Raw genomic sequence first — 17,597 nt, 5'->3', positions numbered from 1 at the left:
ATCTTATTACTCTTCGAATAAATGTATACGTATATATTTTAAGTCAGATATAAATCTAATTATTATAAAATTTGGCAAAATTATCTTCTCATCCTCCAGAGAAATTATTTTATATGAATTTTCAATTTAATTATAGGAAGTAAGTATAATTTAATCATAATTCTCTTTGAAGAATATACTCTTTTATTGAAATTATGAGAAGAACGAAGACTTTGTCGGTGAATTTGTTATTACTGTAATAAAGCACTAAATAATAATTCCAAAAAAAAGCATTTATAACATAAATATTATAACAGAACTTTGTAATATTGATTACCTAAATAAAATTATTAAAATCTACTTTTTGGTATTTTATTCATTTTCATTAAATCATATGTTGAATATTGTATAAGAAATAACAGAAAAATAAAAATTGTCAAATTATTTCCCACTTTAATATTTGCAACAGTTAAGTTGATAAGCGTACAATGGATGTGATATGGGAAAAGCTGCATAAAGCGGATAATTTTCGACCAACTTAACGCTACGTCACGATTGGTGAATTCAGTCAGTTCGACCAATCATGACGCATTTTTTAAACAGCGCTAGGTTATCAAAATGCGCTTAATATTGGACCCATGCTGAATCGCTTGCTGAATTTAGATCGCTGAACACCGATTGGATATAATAATTCAAATAGTCAATCAACAATCATCGTTTCAAATTCTGCAAATATCCGACATTGGAGTCATCCAAAACGGAACTGTTCAGCAAGCAATTCACTGAGCAATCGAATCTGATTGGCTGTAAGTTAGGACTAGCCAATCAGGTGCGACGGTTCAGCGAACGGTCCACGTGTTCCGGATGGTTCCACTGGGTTCCGCAAGTTGAGTTCAGTTTTCGCAGTTCTGTGCACCGGTTATCGTATTGAGTTGCGCGCCGTATCCGTTCGCCATTGTTCGTGCTTATTCGAAATTCACCGCAGTTTAAAACAATTCGATATTTTATTTTACTCAACTACGCAATGTTCCAATATTATATACTAAAAATGTTATCGATTCTAAATATATTCAATTAGCTTCAATCATTTTGTTATAATTTATTTTAATTTAAACAAGTTTTTCATTATTCTTATTATTTTCCAAATAAATTCTGATTTCCAGTTAAACTTTTTTGTTAATTAATGTCGCGAAAGTACTACTCGGCATTAATTTTACAATAAATTTTCAAATTTTTACAATTTAATCCAAAGTTTTTAATGTAGCGTTGATATAAATTCGCATATTTTTTTTTTCAAATTTTAATATTAATCCTCTTAATAAATTACACACTAAAAATTAATATAAAGCATATTTTAATATTGGAAAGCAGCTAGTGATATTAAAATAAAAGTTTCCCTGCGTAAACACTCGGTTTGTAACGAAAGTACACTTGAATCCGTTATCAGTGTGCAGCGCGACGAGTGTTTGCGTTTTTTTTGTGTATGTCTGCAGCGGCCAAGAGCGCGAAGCCTCAAGGACTCTCATAGACTGTAAGTCTTATTGTTTTTATTTGAAAAGTGAATAAATTGCGAAATGTCCTCAGCGTGTAATTCAACCTAATAACGTATTGTTTACTTTTCTTTGTTACAGTGGGCGACCTCACTTAGAGGTGTAAGTGAGGGTTTTAAAATGCGCTTTGTGCGCGTAATTTAAAAGTGAGTGCATCGCGAGTGCAGTTTCTGCGTCATCATCAACGTTGCCATCCTCATCCCCGTCGTCTTCGAGTCATCCAAACAACCCTGCTGCAACCTGCGTGTGCATCATTTGCCGGGAATTCGACGAAGTAGTAAGTCCCATGGGTAAAACCATGGAGGTTTTTATCATTAACCGAAGAATGAGCGAAAGTCGAAAACCTACTTGCAGGTTCCAGTCGGTCCTCCTTTAGTTACAAATCATTTCTTGTTTCCTTTTTTTGCATATTTTCTAGCTCCATCAATGCGTATTTCTATTTTGCGCGTGCATTTATTTTACAGGTTTAGTTTATAAGTATAGAAAAACTACTTAGCTTTTTCCGTAATTAGACACATTGAAGGACCGCGTAAAAATCAATTTATATTTTGCGCCTGTATATTTCTGCAGGTTTCATTTTTAAATATACATAAATCATTCAGTTTTCCGAATTAGTTAAAAAAATAAATCGAAAGACCGCTTAAAAATCAAGCGGCTGCCGAAGTGCGTCGAATCCTACCGATTCCTCCCGAAGATATTTGCACGCAATTGCGATAGTGTGCGTGAAGCGGTGGGGACGACTCACACGGACGAATCCCTTGCCTGTGTGCGTTGACCCCCTCAAGGAAGCATGGTGGGGAGAGGAGAAAAAGCCAGGTATGAGGTAAGGAGTTGACCATATCACCACGTGACTGGGCGTTACACACGCAAACGCACTGCGTCGTGTTAACGTCGTGGCGTCTCGTTCCCTCGACTTTTCTCCCTTTACATCTTCATATTCATCCGTCTTCTTGGTCATTGGAATTTTGGTGGTTGGGTGGTGCGCCCCGGGTGGATCGATCTGCGTCCAACCCGCACCATGCCCGACCAAACCAAACCCGAATCAATCGACTTTCGTTCTCCCGTCGTATGTATATGTATACACGCATGCATGGTGATTCGCGACGCGTCGTCATTCGCTGTCTCCCTCGTGCTTTATCTCGACCCCTTCTCCCCCCTCGTACATACGTGAAATGCTAACAAATATGAGAAATACCGAACGTTGAAAGTTTAACTACCTCTTTCCGCGAATCCTTTGGAAAGGTGAGGAAATGTTGGGGGAAAGATAAATCTTTGTCGAGTACAAACATTTTCATGAGAAAAAAATACTTTTTAAAAATATATTTATTGTCGTTATTATAAAGCTGAGTGGCATACTTAGACTGATATTGAAACATATTTGTTAAATGATAGTTTTGTAGCTTTCTCAAGTTGGATTTTGGTCAACTATAAATCAATTGCTGACAATCGCTCGTATCAAGGTGTTTTTTGGGCTATGGTATACTGGGTATTGCAGAAACTGCTTAAAGTCTGTAATAGACGTGACCAAAATTAATACTAAAAGCTATCGTTTCATGAAAGGCACCTTCGCGCTGTGTCGATGGAAATATTTATGCTTTTTTTTTGTTTTTACAGAGCTAGTGTTTTATTTTATCATATTTTTGTTTCTACTTTTTCCTGACGAAATTACTAGATTGTTCATTTTTATTGGTTATTCTAATATTGATTTTTCTCCCATTTTTGAGTCACGAGATTTCCTTTTCAATATTTTGTCCGCTTACTACGTAGACTGAGAAATTATATTATCTCTGGCAAAACTTGCGCACTATTAGCGTACGACTCCTTTTCTGATAATTTTTTTTTTGTTACTCTTTTTTAAAGCTTACAATTTCAATGTAATCGTTAGATATATTTGAGTTTCATTCCATTGTTTACAAGATTCAAGGTTCTAGTTAGTAGTTTTGTTATTTAAGGACATATGGAATCAAGCTAACCCATAGCACACCAATCTGCACGACTAACCTTATATTTTAATAATAATAATAACATTTCAATCTATTATTTTAGAGTTGAAGCTTGTAGTACTTTTTCTGACTCATCCTTTCATATTATACGTATTTTGCCCATTTCTTTTCGATATAACGTCAAGTATACTAGTTTAACAGAGAATACATCTTTGTCATAAAAAAATCTTTGTGTTCTAATCGTGTTTCTTATCTTTATAGCAAGATTCATTGGTCAGCACATTCTCTTAAAATCATTATTAATTTTTTTCTTACAAATACGTATTCGAACATGCTGCGACTCTCTTGCTGAATAGTAATACTCTTATAAATATACTTATATCGTTGAAATCATTCTCTATCAAACAATATTGTGATTTTTTTTATAGGCCAAAACACTAGCAAATAAATTAAAAATATTAGTATTCGGGAGAGTTAAAAATCACATTTTAACGTGTAAATCTTAATTATTTTTTTAAGAGAAAATATCTTTTTCTTAGTTAAATTGCTGTTGATTAAAGAAGATGGAACCATTTCAAAAAATACTTGAGAGACTGTAGCCTTTTGCCAAAATATTGGTAACAGTTTTTATACACGGAAAAAAGTATTAATATAAATTTTACTGTGTCCTAAGTTTTACTGTCATATATATTCGTTCCCAGAAAAAATTTATTTCCAGGTGCATTGTAATGATCATGAATATAAAAAAACAGTCCAAAAATTCAGTCATTTTTCCTGAGAACAAAATGATACGACAGTACAACTGAGAGGAACACAGTAAAATGAACTTTAATACTCTTTCCGTGTACAAATAATTTTCATAGATATTCTATAGCACTTTTTAGAGCATCAGCGTTTTGTTTAACTAATAGTTTCGATTATTTACAAATAATTCCTATTAAAACCTTCTTAGTAAAATGAGTTTATTTTTAACTTAATCACAATTTGGACGCTATATAGAATATATTATTTTCCTATGACTTAATACATTCTCTATCGTATAATATATATTTCCATGTGTGTGTAAATATAGAGTCATGGCAGCATTTAACAAAATAAAAATTTATAAAAGTATACATTGTGGTACTGTCGTCAAAAATAGTCGCACCATAAAGCTAGCTGCTTTTATTCTTTGCTCAAGGTATAAAATGAAATGAAGTTATTACACTGATTAATGAAATAAAAATAGAAAGAATACGAATTTTTGCTGCAATCTATGTCCTTAACTATACTATATGACATTTTGTTAAAAATGTAGATATCTGAGCCTTTCAATCTTCTGCTTTCGCACGTTCCCTTATGTAATTAACCACGGCATTCTTACACGTTCTCTCTCTCTCTCTTTCACACTCTCACTCTGCTTCTAAAAGAGTTCACACCTGAAGACAGTCCCCTGAATTTCTTAACGCTATTTCTTCTGGTTGATCAGGACTACTTGGCACTTTCCTACAAAAATTATTAGACATTTTTTTAATAACTTTAGCTTGCTCCTTCGTAATAAACGCCTTATTGTTATAAATAATAAGAATACTCTCTCTCTCTCTCTCTTTCTCTCACCTTTTTCTATATTGGAAAATGATATAGACAATGATCGCGTTGCCAACAAACAATAACGCAATTAGGACAGTTGGTAGGATCACATCTGTAACATGGTAAATTATCAACAATTTTAAATGGTACTCTGTGCTGAAGAAAAAAAAATGTCTGAGAAACAATTGACAAATCTGTTTCCCATTTATTTAAGTTTAACCGATCATAGTGCAGACAGTATACCGTAAAGAAAATCAAAGTATCAAGTATCAATATTTGCATATTGAACTTTGAACGGAGCGTATGACTAACCAGTCAAAGTATGCGCGGTCGCAACAATAGCTTCTCTACTCTCTTAAAAATCCTCTTTAACGTATACGCGAGAAATATTATCATAAATTTAACTGTAGTAGAGGGAATCACACATTTTCTACACAATCTCTCTTTATTTTTCCATCAAAGCGTCGAGTTACGCTCGATGAGCGATTTATCGCGTTAATGCAATAGGCATCTCTGTACAAAATCATTCAGTAAAAAAGTATATTTTAGGTAAAAAAATGATAGGAAAAACCAGGAAGCAAAACCGTGTTTAACCTTGCATTTTTCAGTTTGTCATTTTATACACTTAATTGGAAAATATTTTTTTCATTTCTTATCAGTAATCCAATCAAAGTTTGTCTCAAATAAGATTGACTCGATTTACAATGTTCTTCAAACCATTTACCATTTATAAGCTTTTAATTCTTAGAATCAAGAGTCCTCGTTTTGCCCCAGCCTCCTTTATTACGTCTCTTGAGAAATTCATTTATTATCCAGATAAAAGGTGTAGGTGTATATATATATATATATATATATAAGACAAAGAAGATGCCTGTCCATAAGTTTACTGACCTACGACATAATCTGCTTGCTTCATCATGGCTGACTGTGCCAAATCCATAATATCGCTGTTATCTGCAGCTGCGTTTTCACCCCTGCCAATTCTCACCCCTGCACCAAGGATATTATCGCCGGATAAGCTGGAGAGCCGTTGATGCTCGTTTTCGGACTTGAGGATGACTGCTGATGTAGCTGTTGAAAAACAAAAAACAAATTTTCAATTATTGTGTTTTTTTCTTTTATTTTATGTAAGGATTAGACTCGAACATTGTATGAAATTTCTACTTTGTATATATATGTATATAATGACTTTTTCGGGTTGCTATAACACACATTAAATTTGTATACACCCGGTATACTTTGGTGATGGGGGGGGGGGGGGGGGGGGGACTGTGAGAAGGTTAAACAAGAGCGTGAACCACCGCTTTAGTTGGTATACAAAAGTAAGTTATGCAATTGTGATAACGTAGTGCAATTGAGTGCTCCTTTGTCATTTACTACCGCTACAGCTGTTAAAGAGAGAGAGAGAGAGAGAGAGGTATATGATCTCCTTTGTGATTTAATATTTTTTATTTTTATGATGACGTGGAAACTGCTTTATCATGCAGCATCATCATCAATCAAATCGCGTTCGTGTTCCTTTTTAGATAAATTCACACAATATGTAATGTTTAAGCGGAATGATTGTACCGAGCAGATTATGCGAATAGTGCAGTAACTTTTGAAAAGGATTTTACTGAATTCAACGCTTTTAGAGACAATGACGCGAAGATTTATAGTATAGGCATCTTGCTGAAACATAAATCATCTCACCGAAATATGCTATTTTCCAACTTGGCTCGAGGCACTCTTAACGACAATTATTCTGCAAAGCTCAAGTTAAAACACAACCGTACAGCGATATTAATTGTTCGATTACTGGGAAAAAGAGAACGTTTGTAAATTAATGTATTTTTTTTTTTTATATAAAAATATTGGAATAATTTCTATTGGCAGTTTTCTCAGTTGAGAGAAGTAGCAACAATTGCAAACGAGATAACAGGCGTGATTAGCGATAAGGAGAGCGGAAGACGGTGGCGTGAAACTATTCTTTTATAACTTTGCAAATAAGATTTGCGAATTTTAAAGATCCGTCGGTTTGATTTATAATTCGTGAAAATAATTAGTTGCTTCATGGTTTTTTTTTTATATTTTCAATTAAAATACTAGTTTTTCTTATTAAATAAATTTATTTCTTTTAATTGACAGAAAATGTCACGCTAATCGTTATGTAAGCGTATAAAATAAACGAGAGCTTTTGCAAAATCTGACCGAGTGGAATTGAAGTTCGTAGGAGGGGGGAGGGGGGGGGGGATAAATGCGTACGATGATCAATGAGACCACGCGGTTACACACTCGTATGATCTCTTATCGTGAAGAATAAAGTGAAAAGAAGGTTTTGATGACACAGTGTGATCGAGTGCGGTTCACAGAAGGGGTCATGCCCATCTCCTATAAACATGCTCGTTTTTATTTTATCTTTTCTTATTTCTCTCTGACATGAGTGAAACACGCGTCACACACGTGAGCCACTCCGCTGACAGAGAGAGAGAGAGAGAGAGAGAGAGAGAGACGTTTCCCCGTTTATTTTCTTATTCCAAGATAATGATGAAGAGTAAGCTGGGTAAATAAAAGGCAATTGTAGGAGGAGAACTAATCAAAGTTTTTTGATTCGTATGTTACGAAGAATAATAGAAAAAATGTCCTATATATATGTGTGTAAGTTATGCTACTTAATTCGCCTCAGAGAGTGGATGCAAAATTCCATTATATCTTCTCGAAATCCAAGAGATATAAATTGTTATAAAACCATTTCTAAAATACTTTATACTGAAATACAAAAAAGTTATATGGAAAACTAAAATTGTCTTACAAATATAAAAAGTTTTATGGATTTTTACGTTCATCTCTTTTGTGACGCTAATGAAATAAAACACACTGTCTATATATATAAATTCACGTACTTACAAGATTATACATACAAAAGAGCAAAAGATGTAAAATAAAGTTTTGAGATACGTTTCTCTTGTGCTCTCTCCTCCAACACTGTAGAAGTATAAGCAACGACTAAAACCTACTGCTTGTTCGTGACTATCGTAGAAGGAGGCTTTCGGACTTGTCTAATTCAGCACAATTGCCGGTGACCCGTTAAATTAATCAATGCCCCGCGCAGTAGATTGCATTAAAAAAGATAGTCGAAAAGAAGAGCATCGTTTCTCGAGCCGAGTTTTACTGTACACGTCGTGCATAATCGTTTCGTAGAAAGCAATGATTCGTTGGAGAGAAACTGCAGTTAACGCATTTAACGGTGATGATCCGTTTCAAGGATTCTTCTTCCCCTGCCTCTGCCGTATTATTTACTATATTATATTACCTTCGTAAAAAGTTTAACCTACTCGTTTGAATCACTCTACGATCATCCTATTTCAAGCTGGACTTTGCTCTTTATATAGCGATCGTGCGCTAATATATATCGTGCGTAAGATACGATGCTAATAAAATCCTACGTGTGTATATATATATATATATATGTAATAACTGTTTAGCTGGTGCTCTCCTGTACATACGAAACTATAGAATCAGTCACGTAGACCACGTGCTCTCCCAGGCTCTTCCACTCGCACAAAGACTCTCAAAAAAATGCGAACACAGAAAACTCTTTAAAAAAGAAAGTGTTTCTTGCTCCGCAATTTAAACGAAAATTGTACATTTCGAGGCCTCGTGCTCTTCCCAGGCCCTTCCACCAGTACAAAGACTCAAAAAAATGCCATAGGAAAGCCTTAAAAAAAAAGTGTGTTTCTTGCTCCGTAATTTAACGAAAATTGTACATTTCGAGGCCTCTCTCGTGCTCTTCCCCCAAGCCCTCCCACCACCACAAAGACTCTTAAAAAAAAATGCGCACATAGAAAACTATAAAGAAAGCGTGTTTCTTTGCTTGGCAGTTTAACGAAAATTGTACACGGATTTCGAGGCCTCGTTACAGGATCGTAAAAGAGTTAACGCGATAGTCGCGTAATAATCGCAGATAAGCAAAAACACCGAGAGTAGAATTATGCGTTAGAAGAAAAGGTAAATGATAAAAGTTTGTGGAAGACACTCACTTATGAGGTTTCTGAAGGTATCCGTCACTATTCGGATCATGTTGCTCGTGTGATTTTGCTTTTCCCCTCTAAGATCCACTTAAACTTGCCAGTGTATTTATCTCTATTTTCCTCTCTAAGGTATCTGCTGGACGTTAACAGCGGCTGCTCAGTATCATCACGCGTTTCTTCTCAACCTTTTTTAATAAGCGCACTGTGAAAACAGTTTTTCTCCTTGAATTCTCTGTATCCTCGTTCAGAGTTTTTGCCAATTATTAAAGCATCTCTCTCCCTCTATTTTCCCCCATTTCTCCGAATCGATGGAAAATGTGCATTACGCGTTGGTTGTACTAAAAAATAGCGCGTGCTACGTCATATATATATAGGTGTGTGGGTTTACGCGTGACACTGAGCCCCCTCGTCGCTCCCTCTCTCTCTCTCTCTCTCTTCGCCAACGATGGAGAGAGAAGACGATCGCTCGGAACTCGACCGACAAACGATTTGAGGTTTTCGAAGCGGCTAATGAAGCTTCGCACTGAGACCGGAGTACGGAAGGGATCAAACTGAGCGAGATCGCTACCATTTCGTCCGTTTTATCATACGCGAGCGTGTGCGTGACGTCCCGGACCCCGACGCCTTTGTGCTTACGGCGAACCGACGCTGCTTTCCGATGCCCTTTGACCCCTCGCACTGCTGCTTCTCTATACACATAAGTATACCATACATACATGGGCGAAAGAAGCAGTGGAAGAGGAAGTAAAGGAGAGAAAAAGGAGAAAAAAAATAACAACAAGTCGCGCGCGCGCGCGAGAGAGAGGGAGAGAGAGAGAGAGAGAGAGGAGAGAAGAAACTGTTGGAGAGAGAACGCGTCGCGTTTATCTCTCTTATCGGGAGCCTCTTGGTTCGCCAAGAAATTTCCTACCAATCTCTCTTTCATCATTATCGTCAAAGCTTCCTTTCTCTTTAAACAAAATCGCCTCGTTCCACACAAGCGCCGCGACAAAGTGCGAATTACGGAATATCTTGAAATAGATGTTTGGAGGAACGCGCGAGAGATTCGTGTGTTTGGATCCGATCGCTCTACGACGCACGCTCGTTAAATGGGAAAATTATTTAGCTGCTTTATAGAGTGTACTATTTATGGAATACGCAGCACCTCGAGGCGTGTATTTTTCATTGGCTTGTCAATGTGTGTATAATACATGTGTATATAGGTGTGGAAGATAACGGAAAGCTGCGCGAAACTACGCGAGTATCGCTTTATAGAGGCTCGTAGTGTGCCAAACAGCTGCAATTACGTGAAAAGAAAAAAAGGGGGAAAAAAAGAAGATATTTTATGAAAACAAACGTGTTTATCGCGGTAAGCGACCTTGCCATTCGAAAAATACGTTGCGTCAACATTGTCCAGGCTGCTCGCCGTGTGCTCGTTTCAAGACGATTCGGCGATGCTATGTTCGAGGAAGGATCGTGCTTGATCGCGCGAGAGATGGGACCTACGAAACTATCGTGAAAGGGAGAAGAGAGGGGGGAGAAAGAGAGAGAGAGAGAGAGAGAGAGAGAGAATATTTCTAAATCGTGCGCGGTATACACATACATACATACACGTACATTTAATATGCACATTCACTTCTATTTCTAACTCTACTATTTTTGACGTACCTATAGATATAGCAACAGTCAAGTACTCTTGTCTCTTTGGATGAAACACGTTACGACGAGTTTCCCAATCGAACTTTCATCGAAGCGTTCAAAACGATCGAGCAAAGTCGTCGAAAACCTTACACGACGATCGTTACAGTTTGCAATATTCTTCTGGAATAATCGCCAGTTTCTCACGAGTTTCGTGCAGCTATCTTTGGCCTTGATACGTCCGTTGGGAATTCTCATGTGCTATGCCCACTCCTCTATACATGTATATATATCAACTCGAAGGAGAAAAGGAAGAAGAAGGAAAAAGTCGTGTGTTTATACGCGTTCCAAGCCCGTTGACGTATTCCGAGAATCGACTCACGAGAAAGGGCGAAAAATATAGAGTTTTTCTTAGATTCCTCGAGCGAGTCCCGTCAGGTTCATTTTGCAGTCGAGAAGGAAGAGCCTCTCTCTCTCCCCGTGGAGCCTCGCTAATAATTATCGCCGGTGGAAGAAACGTTGGTGGTCTCGGCCCAAGTGTTCGTCGTCGGAGGTGCAGCAGCAGCAATGGGAACCGAAATCTTACGGTCGATCGAGTTTGTTCGCCGTGATCCTCCGCCTATCGTCGAAGGGTAACGAGCGAATCGAAGTTGGAGCCGACGAAGAGGCGATTCTGTGCTGCTGCGTAATCGCGAGAGCTGCGTACGTAAACGTGAACGTGATGGAGCACGGAAGCACGGCCTGCTCTCCATTGATAAAACAAACGATAAGACGAAAATCGCGTGGTCTTGTCCCGCTGCTACTACCACAGAAACGCCGTTGGCGACTGGTGCAACTCGAACAATCGAGTTGCTTGCTTGGGAGTGTGCGAGCTAGCTAGCTAGAGTGCTCTCTCTCTCTCTCTCTCTCTCTCTCTCTCTCTCTGGCTCTCCCTCCCCCCTCCTCACCTCGCGCGTTTCACCACACCACCACCACCACCCTGGGCCACTATCGTCGAACGCCGCGCGCCGCACACCGTCCGCACCTCGCTCGCTGCCTCTGTGTGTGTGTGTGTGTGTGCCTTTTCTCATCTCCTTTCCCCCACCACGACGATAGGCTGCGCGCGACCGCGCTCTGTATTCTCGTAAAGTGAAAAGGGAACATCGGCGATCTCTGGTGAAGGCTGCCGGCACTACGCTCTTTCCTATGCTGTTCTATGTGTGTGTGTGTGTGTGTGCTGTAGTATACAGCTGGTATATACACATGTGTACTCACTCTCTCTCTCTCTCTCTCTCTCTTGTTTCATGTACCTCTATCAACAACTCGTCGAGTCCTTCGCTTTAAACGAAATACGGCAGATTGTACTATATATATATATATATATAGGGCTTGGTATATATATATATATATTATATATAGTTTCTTTCAGTTCGGAATCGCATTTTTGATTCGAAGCATCATCGATCGAATCCCCTAATAACGCGATTCTCTTCTCAACTGGCCAGCTGGGAGAGCATCATTTGCATCGGTTACTCATCAAAGAGATGCATTTTTATCCCCTTGTCACTGTTTGCTGTGTGTGTGTTTTTACGATGCTTAATATAGAGAGCATGTTTGCAAGATTTCTTTAATCCTTTGCCAAGTCGGAGCAGATGCGTCTCTTTGGAAAAAGAAGCATATACCTTTGGCCAAGATCCCGTTGGAATTCGGAGAAAGGAGGAGGAAGTGGTGCGCGGGGGGGGGGGGGGGGGGGAGGGGAAGGGGAGGAGATAATCATTGCTGTGTTGGAAATGGAAAAAAGTCATAACGAATCATCACCGATTTTATATCCATGGAAAAGAAGGTTGGAAACCACAGTAGAAGATTGTATTTCATTCTTATCTTATCTCTCTTTCTCTCGCTGAGAGATACATACCTTTTACAATTGTTAATCGTTTCATCTCGTTCGATATCTCATTATCATCGGAGTCATAATTCACGAAAGAGATAAAGCCAAAGAGCAAATTTTGGAAATATTTTTCAATCTAATCTCGCAACGAGCGACTCTCCGTTGTACCACAGTGAAATATTTACCAAGAAAGTGTATCTAGCAAAATTGTTATCGACCGAACACCTTGTAGCTGAAAACCTATATTAAATATTATTACGGGTTCGCGAACATTGACCAATGCACACACGCGTGTAATTAATCTGAAACTTGCCTCGTACGAGTGTTTCATTGAAAAATAAAATAGACATTCTCTATGTAAAAAAAAAAGTTGACGTTTGCTGACTTCGTAGCCTCGGATAAGCTTCCCCCTATATTAAATAGACTGAAAAAATTCCACATCGGATGTTTCACTTCCGACAGATAAAGCATAGAGGGGGTGCTCGCTGTGCATCTTTCCCGAATCTCAATTGCAACAACCGTATCTCAACTAACATTACAGTTACCACGCGATAACACGAAGGTCATCGATGCGAAACTTGATCCGTAATGTAACCCCTGGTGCCAACAAATCACATGAAAATTGCAACACGTACACACGTATTCCGATTGCATTGAAATAAATGAAAAGCTTTGACGTGCAAAAAACGAGGAAAGAAGCGAGGAAAGAGTAGAAAGAAGTGCGTCAGCTTAATATTCTTTACCTGATATTTGTCGAAGAAGTACTACAAGTGGCTTTTACCAGTCTTCTCTGTTGAACTGTTTGCCGATACTAGCGAGAGCGCTATGCTATATAAACTTGGCGACGACAACGACCGTGTATAATACACACATACGTCGGCCAGCCAATACTGATAAAGCACGAGCCTTCGAGTGTTATATATATATATATATATACTAGTTTGTACGTTTGGAGGAGCTACCGGGAAAGTAGAATTTATTTTGGAGCAGCGAGAGGCCGTTTGATACGCCACCCTTGTACATATATATATATTGAAATAATTTGAGCGATATATGAGAGAATTTTAGCTTAAACTTTGGTCGCGAATGCACGCGGCGTCGAAGCGACTGGCATCAGGACGCGTGCAGAGTCTACAACGCCGAAGACGACAATGTGTATGGTAGGGAGGCCTTCAGGAGGAGGATCACGTTCAGCTTTCTGCCCTAACGCTCTCTCTCTCTCTCTCGCACGATGGTATCTTCGGGTCACTACCCCCCTCCCTTCCTCCCACCCCTTCTTTCACTCTCCCGTCTCCCTTTCCGTTAGGCTACACTGAGAACCTAGCTCCCCCCACCCTTATATATATATATATATATATATATATACCAATCTCTACCTTTACCAACAGTGGAAATAAGGGACTGCACGCGGGAATACGACCAGACCCCAACGCACGCGCGCGCTTCTTACGTATTATAAACACAGGGATATTTTTGTTATTATCTTGATAATTTTTGAACGGGGTTTTTATTGGAAAAAAAGAAACTGTTTGAAAATTGTTAATTATGCAAAGGGTTTGCATAATTGTTTTCATATATATATATATATATATATATACAGACTTACCGACGCAAGCTGGTAGCGAAGTTGCAGTCTCGCTCCACTTGCCGTCTTTGCACTCGACGATCCTTTTCCTCTGTTTGGTATCGGGAAACACGCTGCCCAATCTGCAGAGGAACACCCGTGACGTCATAGTACCATTAGATACGAAGCTTCCGTTGGGAGCAAATATATCGGGACAACCGAGCACTGCAAAATTTGTCACTCGAATTAATCTTTGAATTTTTCATTCTTTATCAGAAATATCAGTCCATAAAAATAAGACACTTCTTCTGTTTAATTTTTACACGTACCACGAATTGGTTGTGCACCAAAGCAATTTTGCATTAATTACTGCTAATAGATCTGTGCTTCGAGCGGAAGAGAGAGAAATTAATTGCATTTGCAATTCATAGTGTGATTATATTCGCGGACTAGTACACGCAACAAAGTGCTAATTTTTAAGAGGGATCGATTAAAGTACCTTGATGATAATTCAAGAAGAGGACCTACGAGCTTAACACTGAAAAATGATGAGTCACTGGAATCAGTATTTAAATTTTCGATCCTCTTCCAGAAAAATCTGTGCAAAAACGAGCATCTTGTCCACGTTATTTTGTTGCACGAACGCAATTACACACCGAAGCAACTTTGTAGCAATTACCGCTGACACATTTGTGCTTCGAGTGGAAGAAATTAATTGCATTTGCAATTCATAGAGCGTGATCGTGCAAACACAAGCCTGTTAATTTTTAATAGGGACCAATCAAAGTACCTTGGTAATGCAAGAAGAAGCCACGAGCTGGATATAGTCGTTGAGGATCCAAAACCTGTGACGTAACCAAGTCGATAGTTAGCACATTGGAATTTGACACGATTTTCAAACCAGCGAGCGTAGCGCAATTTTCGAATAGGGTATTTCCGGAGTCTCTGACGCGCACTACGTCTATACAGCTCCCATCGGCTTCTGCCTCTGTGTATGGAGCAACCATTAAAAACACGCAATTGGACAATTTATTGTTCGCTATATAAATATAGACATGTGCATACACTGTTTTTTGCAGTATATGCAATAAATCACACGAGTAACTCACTTCTTATATCAAGATCGTAGAACGTCAGTACGATCCTCTGACCCGGTAGAGATTTAAAGGTCCATCCGCAAGATCCTCCGCGTGTATAATAAAGCGGATATCCTGGTGACTTGATATATCCCCCTTCTCTGTCGGACACTTTCACGTGGACGTTGCAGTGCTTGTGAACCGCTGCCTCTATATGTATATAGAAAATGAAGAAAAAATTGCACGATATACAAAACCAATTGATAAACATGGAAATTAATAAATTCTTAAGCTTTATTATTATTAATATATATATATATAGTACCTGGAATGCAAGCAAATTTTAAACGCAGAGTTCCTGGGCCCCAAAAAATTGCTTCTGGATGATCCGCTACCAAATTGAATCGACAATGTTGCAATCCGGCACATCTGTAACGTATACCATATATATATATATATATATATACAAATACGTACGTTGATTGGAGGGCTTTGTAAATTTTATAGTATATAAATTATTGTTGCTAAGAATCTGTAGAATTTTAGTATACTATATGTAGAGCACGGATGAAATAGCCCCCCTCTGGTTAATAGGATACAGTCTTTGTTGCTATTCAGCCCTGCTACAATGCATCTGTGACATTTGGATCTTTTACCCCATGCGACAGACCCCATGTACAATAATTGCATTGGTTCTGCCTGCACCCACACACACACACACACAATAAAAGCTTTATTTATAAGTGTAACACACTATATATATACATATATAAAGCACCTTTTATTCACCGACGATCTGACATCCACACCGCCAGCTCCTTCATCCTCCCCCTCTTCCCCCACCAACTCATCGTCGACATAATTTCCCCTCGATCGATCCCTGTCCCCGACCTTGACAGTGTTACCCGTGAAATAGTGCAGATTCTTCCTGATCCCGATGGAACGATCGTTGCAAGTCTCCGTTCGATTCGCACCGTAATCAGCTTCCAAGAGAAACATAAAAGCTTTGAGCGACCTGCACGTGAGACGCACGCTCTCCTCGGAGCAATGCTCCTCCTGCACGACCTCCATGTGACCCCCCGGCTCTGCCAATCGAACGGCCTTGAAGGTCAGCCCGGAAGGCGGCCTCGACTTCATCAGCCAAGCGTCGCACGTTGTCAACGAGGAACAACAGGCTAAGGTCACCAAAAGTTGCGAGACTCTCCTCTCCACGATTCCCCTTTCTCGCCTCATGCTTGATCATCTCACACTGCCAACCACAAACAGATTTTCTCTTCTTCCTCTTCCTCTTCCTGCCCTCCTACCTCCCCCTTCTGCACACACTCGTTCCAACTAGCTTTGCCCAATTTTCTCTTTCTCAGCCGGACTCTCTCGCTATAATTAGCTCGAGTGCACCACTGATAAGCCGCACGCGGGACACTCGATCGACCCTTTCGACCAAACCTTCATCCTTCCGAACGATCTCCTCTCCTACCCACTCGCGATCACAGGCACCGAACGCCCGACACTCGACTATCTCGATCCACGCGAATATTTTTCAACTCGAGTGGGTTTTTCTTATACAGTGGCCGTTTTCAACGAGATTCGAGATTAGGTGTAGGTGTATGTATACTGCGTGCTTTGCTGCAAAGTCGTTCTCTTTGTTGATTCGGACAATTTTTAACAAGGTGATTCTTTTTGGTAACCCAAAATCGAGATTAAAATATTTTCTCAAATTTTTGTTCGCTGTACATTATTTTGCATTGCATAGAAAACTCGAGGAAAAATCGTTCTGTCCACAGAATCCCAAAATTGCCATTAGAAAAATCTCAAATTTTCCTAAATTTTTACATACTTCGCACTTTATTTTTTTCTATTATTACTTTGCATGTACAAACTTGCCAGAAAATATCTACGGCTGCAATATACCTCTGTAAGCTGTTCGCAAGATTGTTTTGGAAAACTTGAAGAGAAAAATGATTGCCTCGACGGGCAGCAGCCAAGGTCGAGTCGAGTCGAGATTGGAATAGTATTAAAAATCGTAGACTCTGTTATTCGTTACGCACAGTGTTTCCCGACAAAATTCCATATTGCCCCAATGACAATCGCCAAATGCATGACTATAGACTCGATATTCGGATCGTAACGCGTTAATCCCACCAGCAACTGCCAGCTTCAACACGGAAGTTGGGTTCTCAGCCTTTTCAACCGCCTTAATTTCTTCGCGTTGAAACGCCGCTAAAAATATACGCCTCTGTCTAACAGCTACAGGAATGCGTATACCGTTCTCTCCTGACGTTACACATGGAACACCGCGAACTCTTCGGCATCTTTTTTCTTCTCCATCCGCGCACTGTTTGGCAAAACCGTCTTTCCGGAATTATCGCAAAATAAACCACGTTCGCTCTCCACAGCCGCGTACACAGTTCTCGCTCGACGTTGA

The 17,597-nt window shown here is 39.1% G+C and overlaps 1 protein-coding gene across 2 annotated transcripts; it reads right to left on the bottom strand.

The window, feature by feature from the left end:
• Window positions 1-2,834: 2,834 nt before the first annotated feature.
• Window positions 2,835-17,597, bottom strand: LOC136777066 (uncharacterized). Of its 2 annotated transcripts, XM_066733116.1 has the most exons (8): window positions 15,954-17,575; window positions 15,501-15,604; window positions 15,209-15,385; window positions 14,890-15,087; window positions 14,142-14,324; window positions 5,933-6,112; window positions 5,069-5,153; window positions 2,835-4,957 (listed from the first exon to the last, which is right to left on the bottom strand). In XM_066733116.1, exons 1-8 carry the CDS (start codon window positions 16,406-16,408, stop codon window positions 4,885-4,887), a joined length of 1,455 nt encoding a protein of 484 aa, XP_066589213.1. In that variant the 5' UTR covers window positions 16,409-17,575; the 3' UTR covers window positions 2,835-4,884. The 2 variants fall into 2 exon arrangements, with proteins under 2 accessions (XP_066589213.1, XP_066589214.1); XM_066733117.1 differs by lacking the exons at window positions 2,835-4,957; window positions 5,069-5,153; window positions 5,933-6,112 and adding an exon at window positions 9,067-9,253 and having other exon boundaries at window positions 15,954-17,597.

This window comes from Prorops nasuta, unplaced genomic scaffold (assembly GCF_024137725.1).
Source record: "Prorops nasuta isolate Cenicafe-Biocafe unplaced genomic scaffold, Cenicafe_Pnas_1.2 PNAS00010, whole genome shotgun sequence".
Lineage (NCBI taxonomy): Eukaryota > Metazoa > Arthropoda > Insecta > Hymenoptera > Bethylidae > Prorops > Prorops nasuta.
This window is presented reverse-complemented; position numbering and strand designations above follow the sequence as displayed.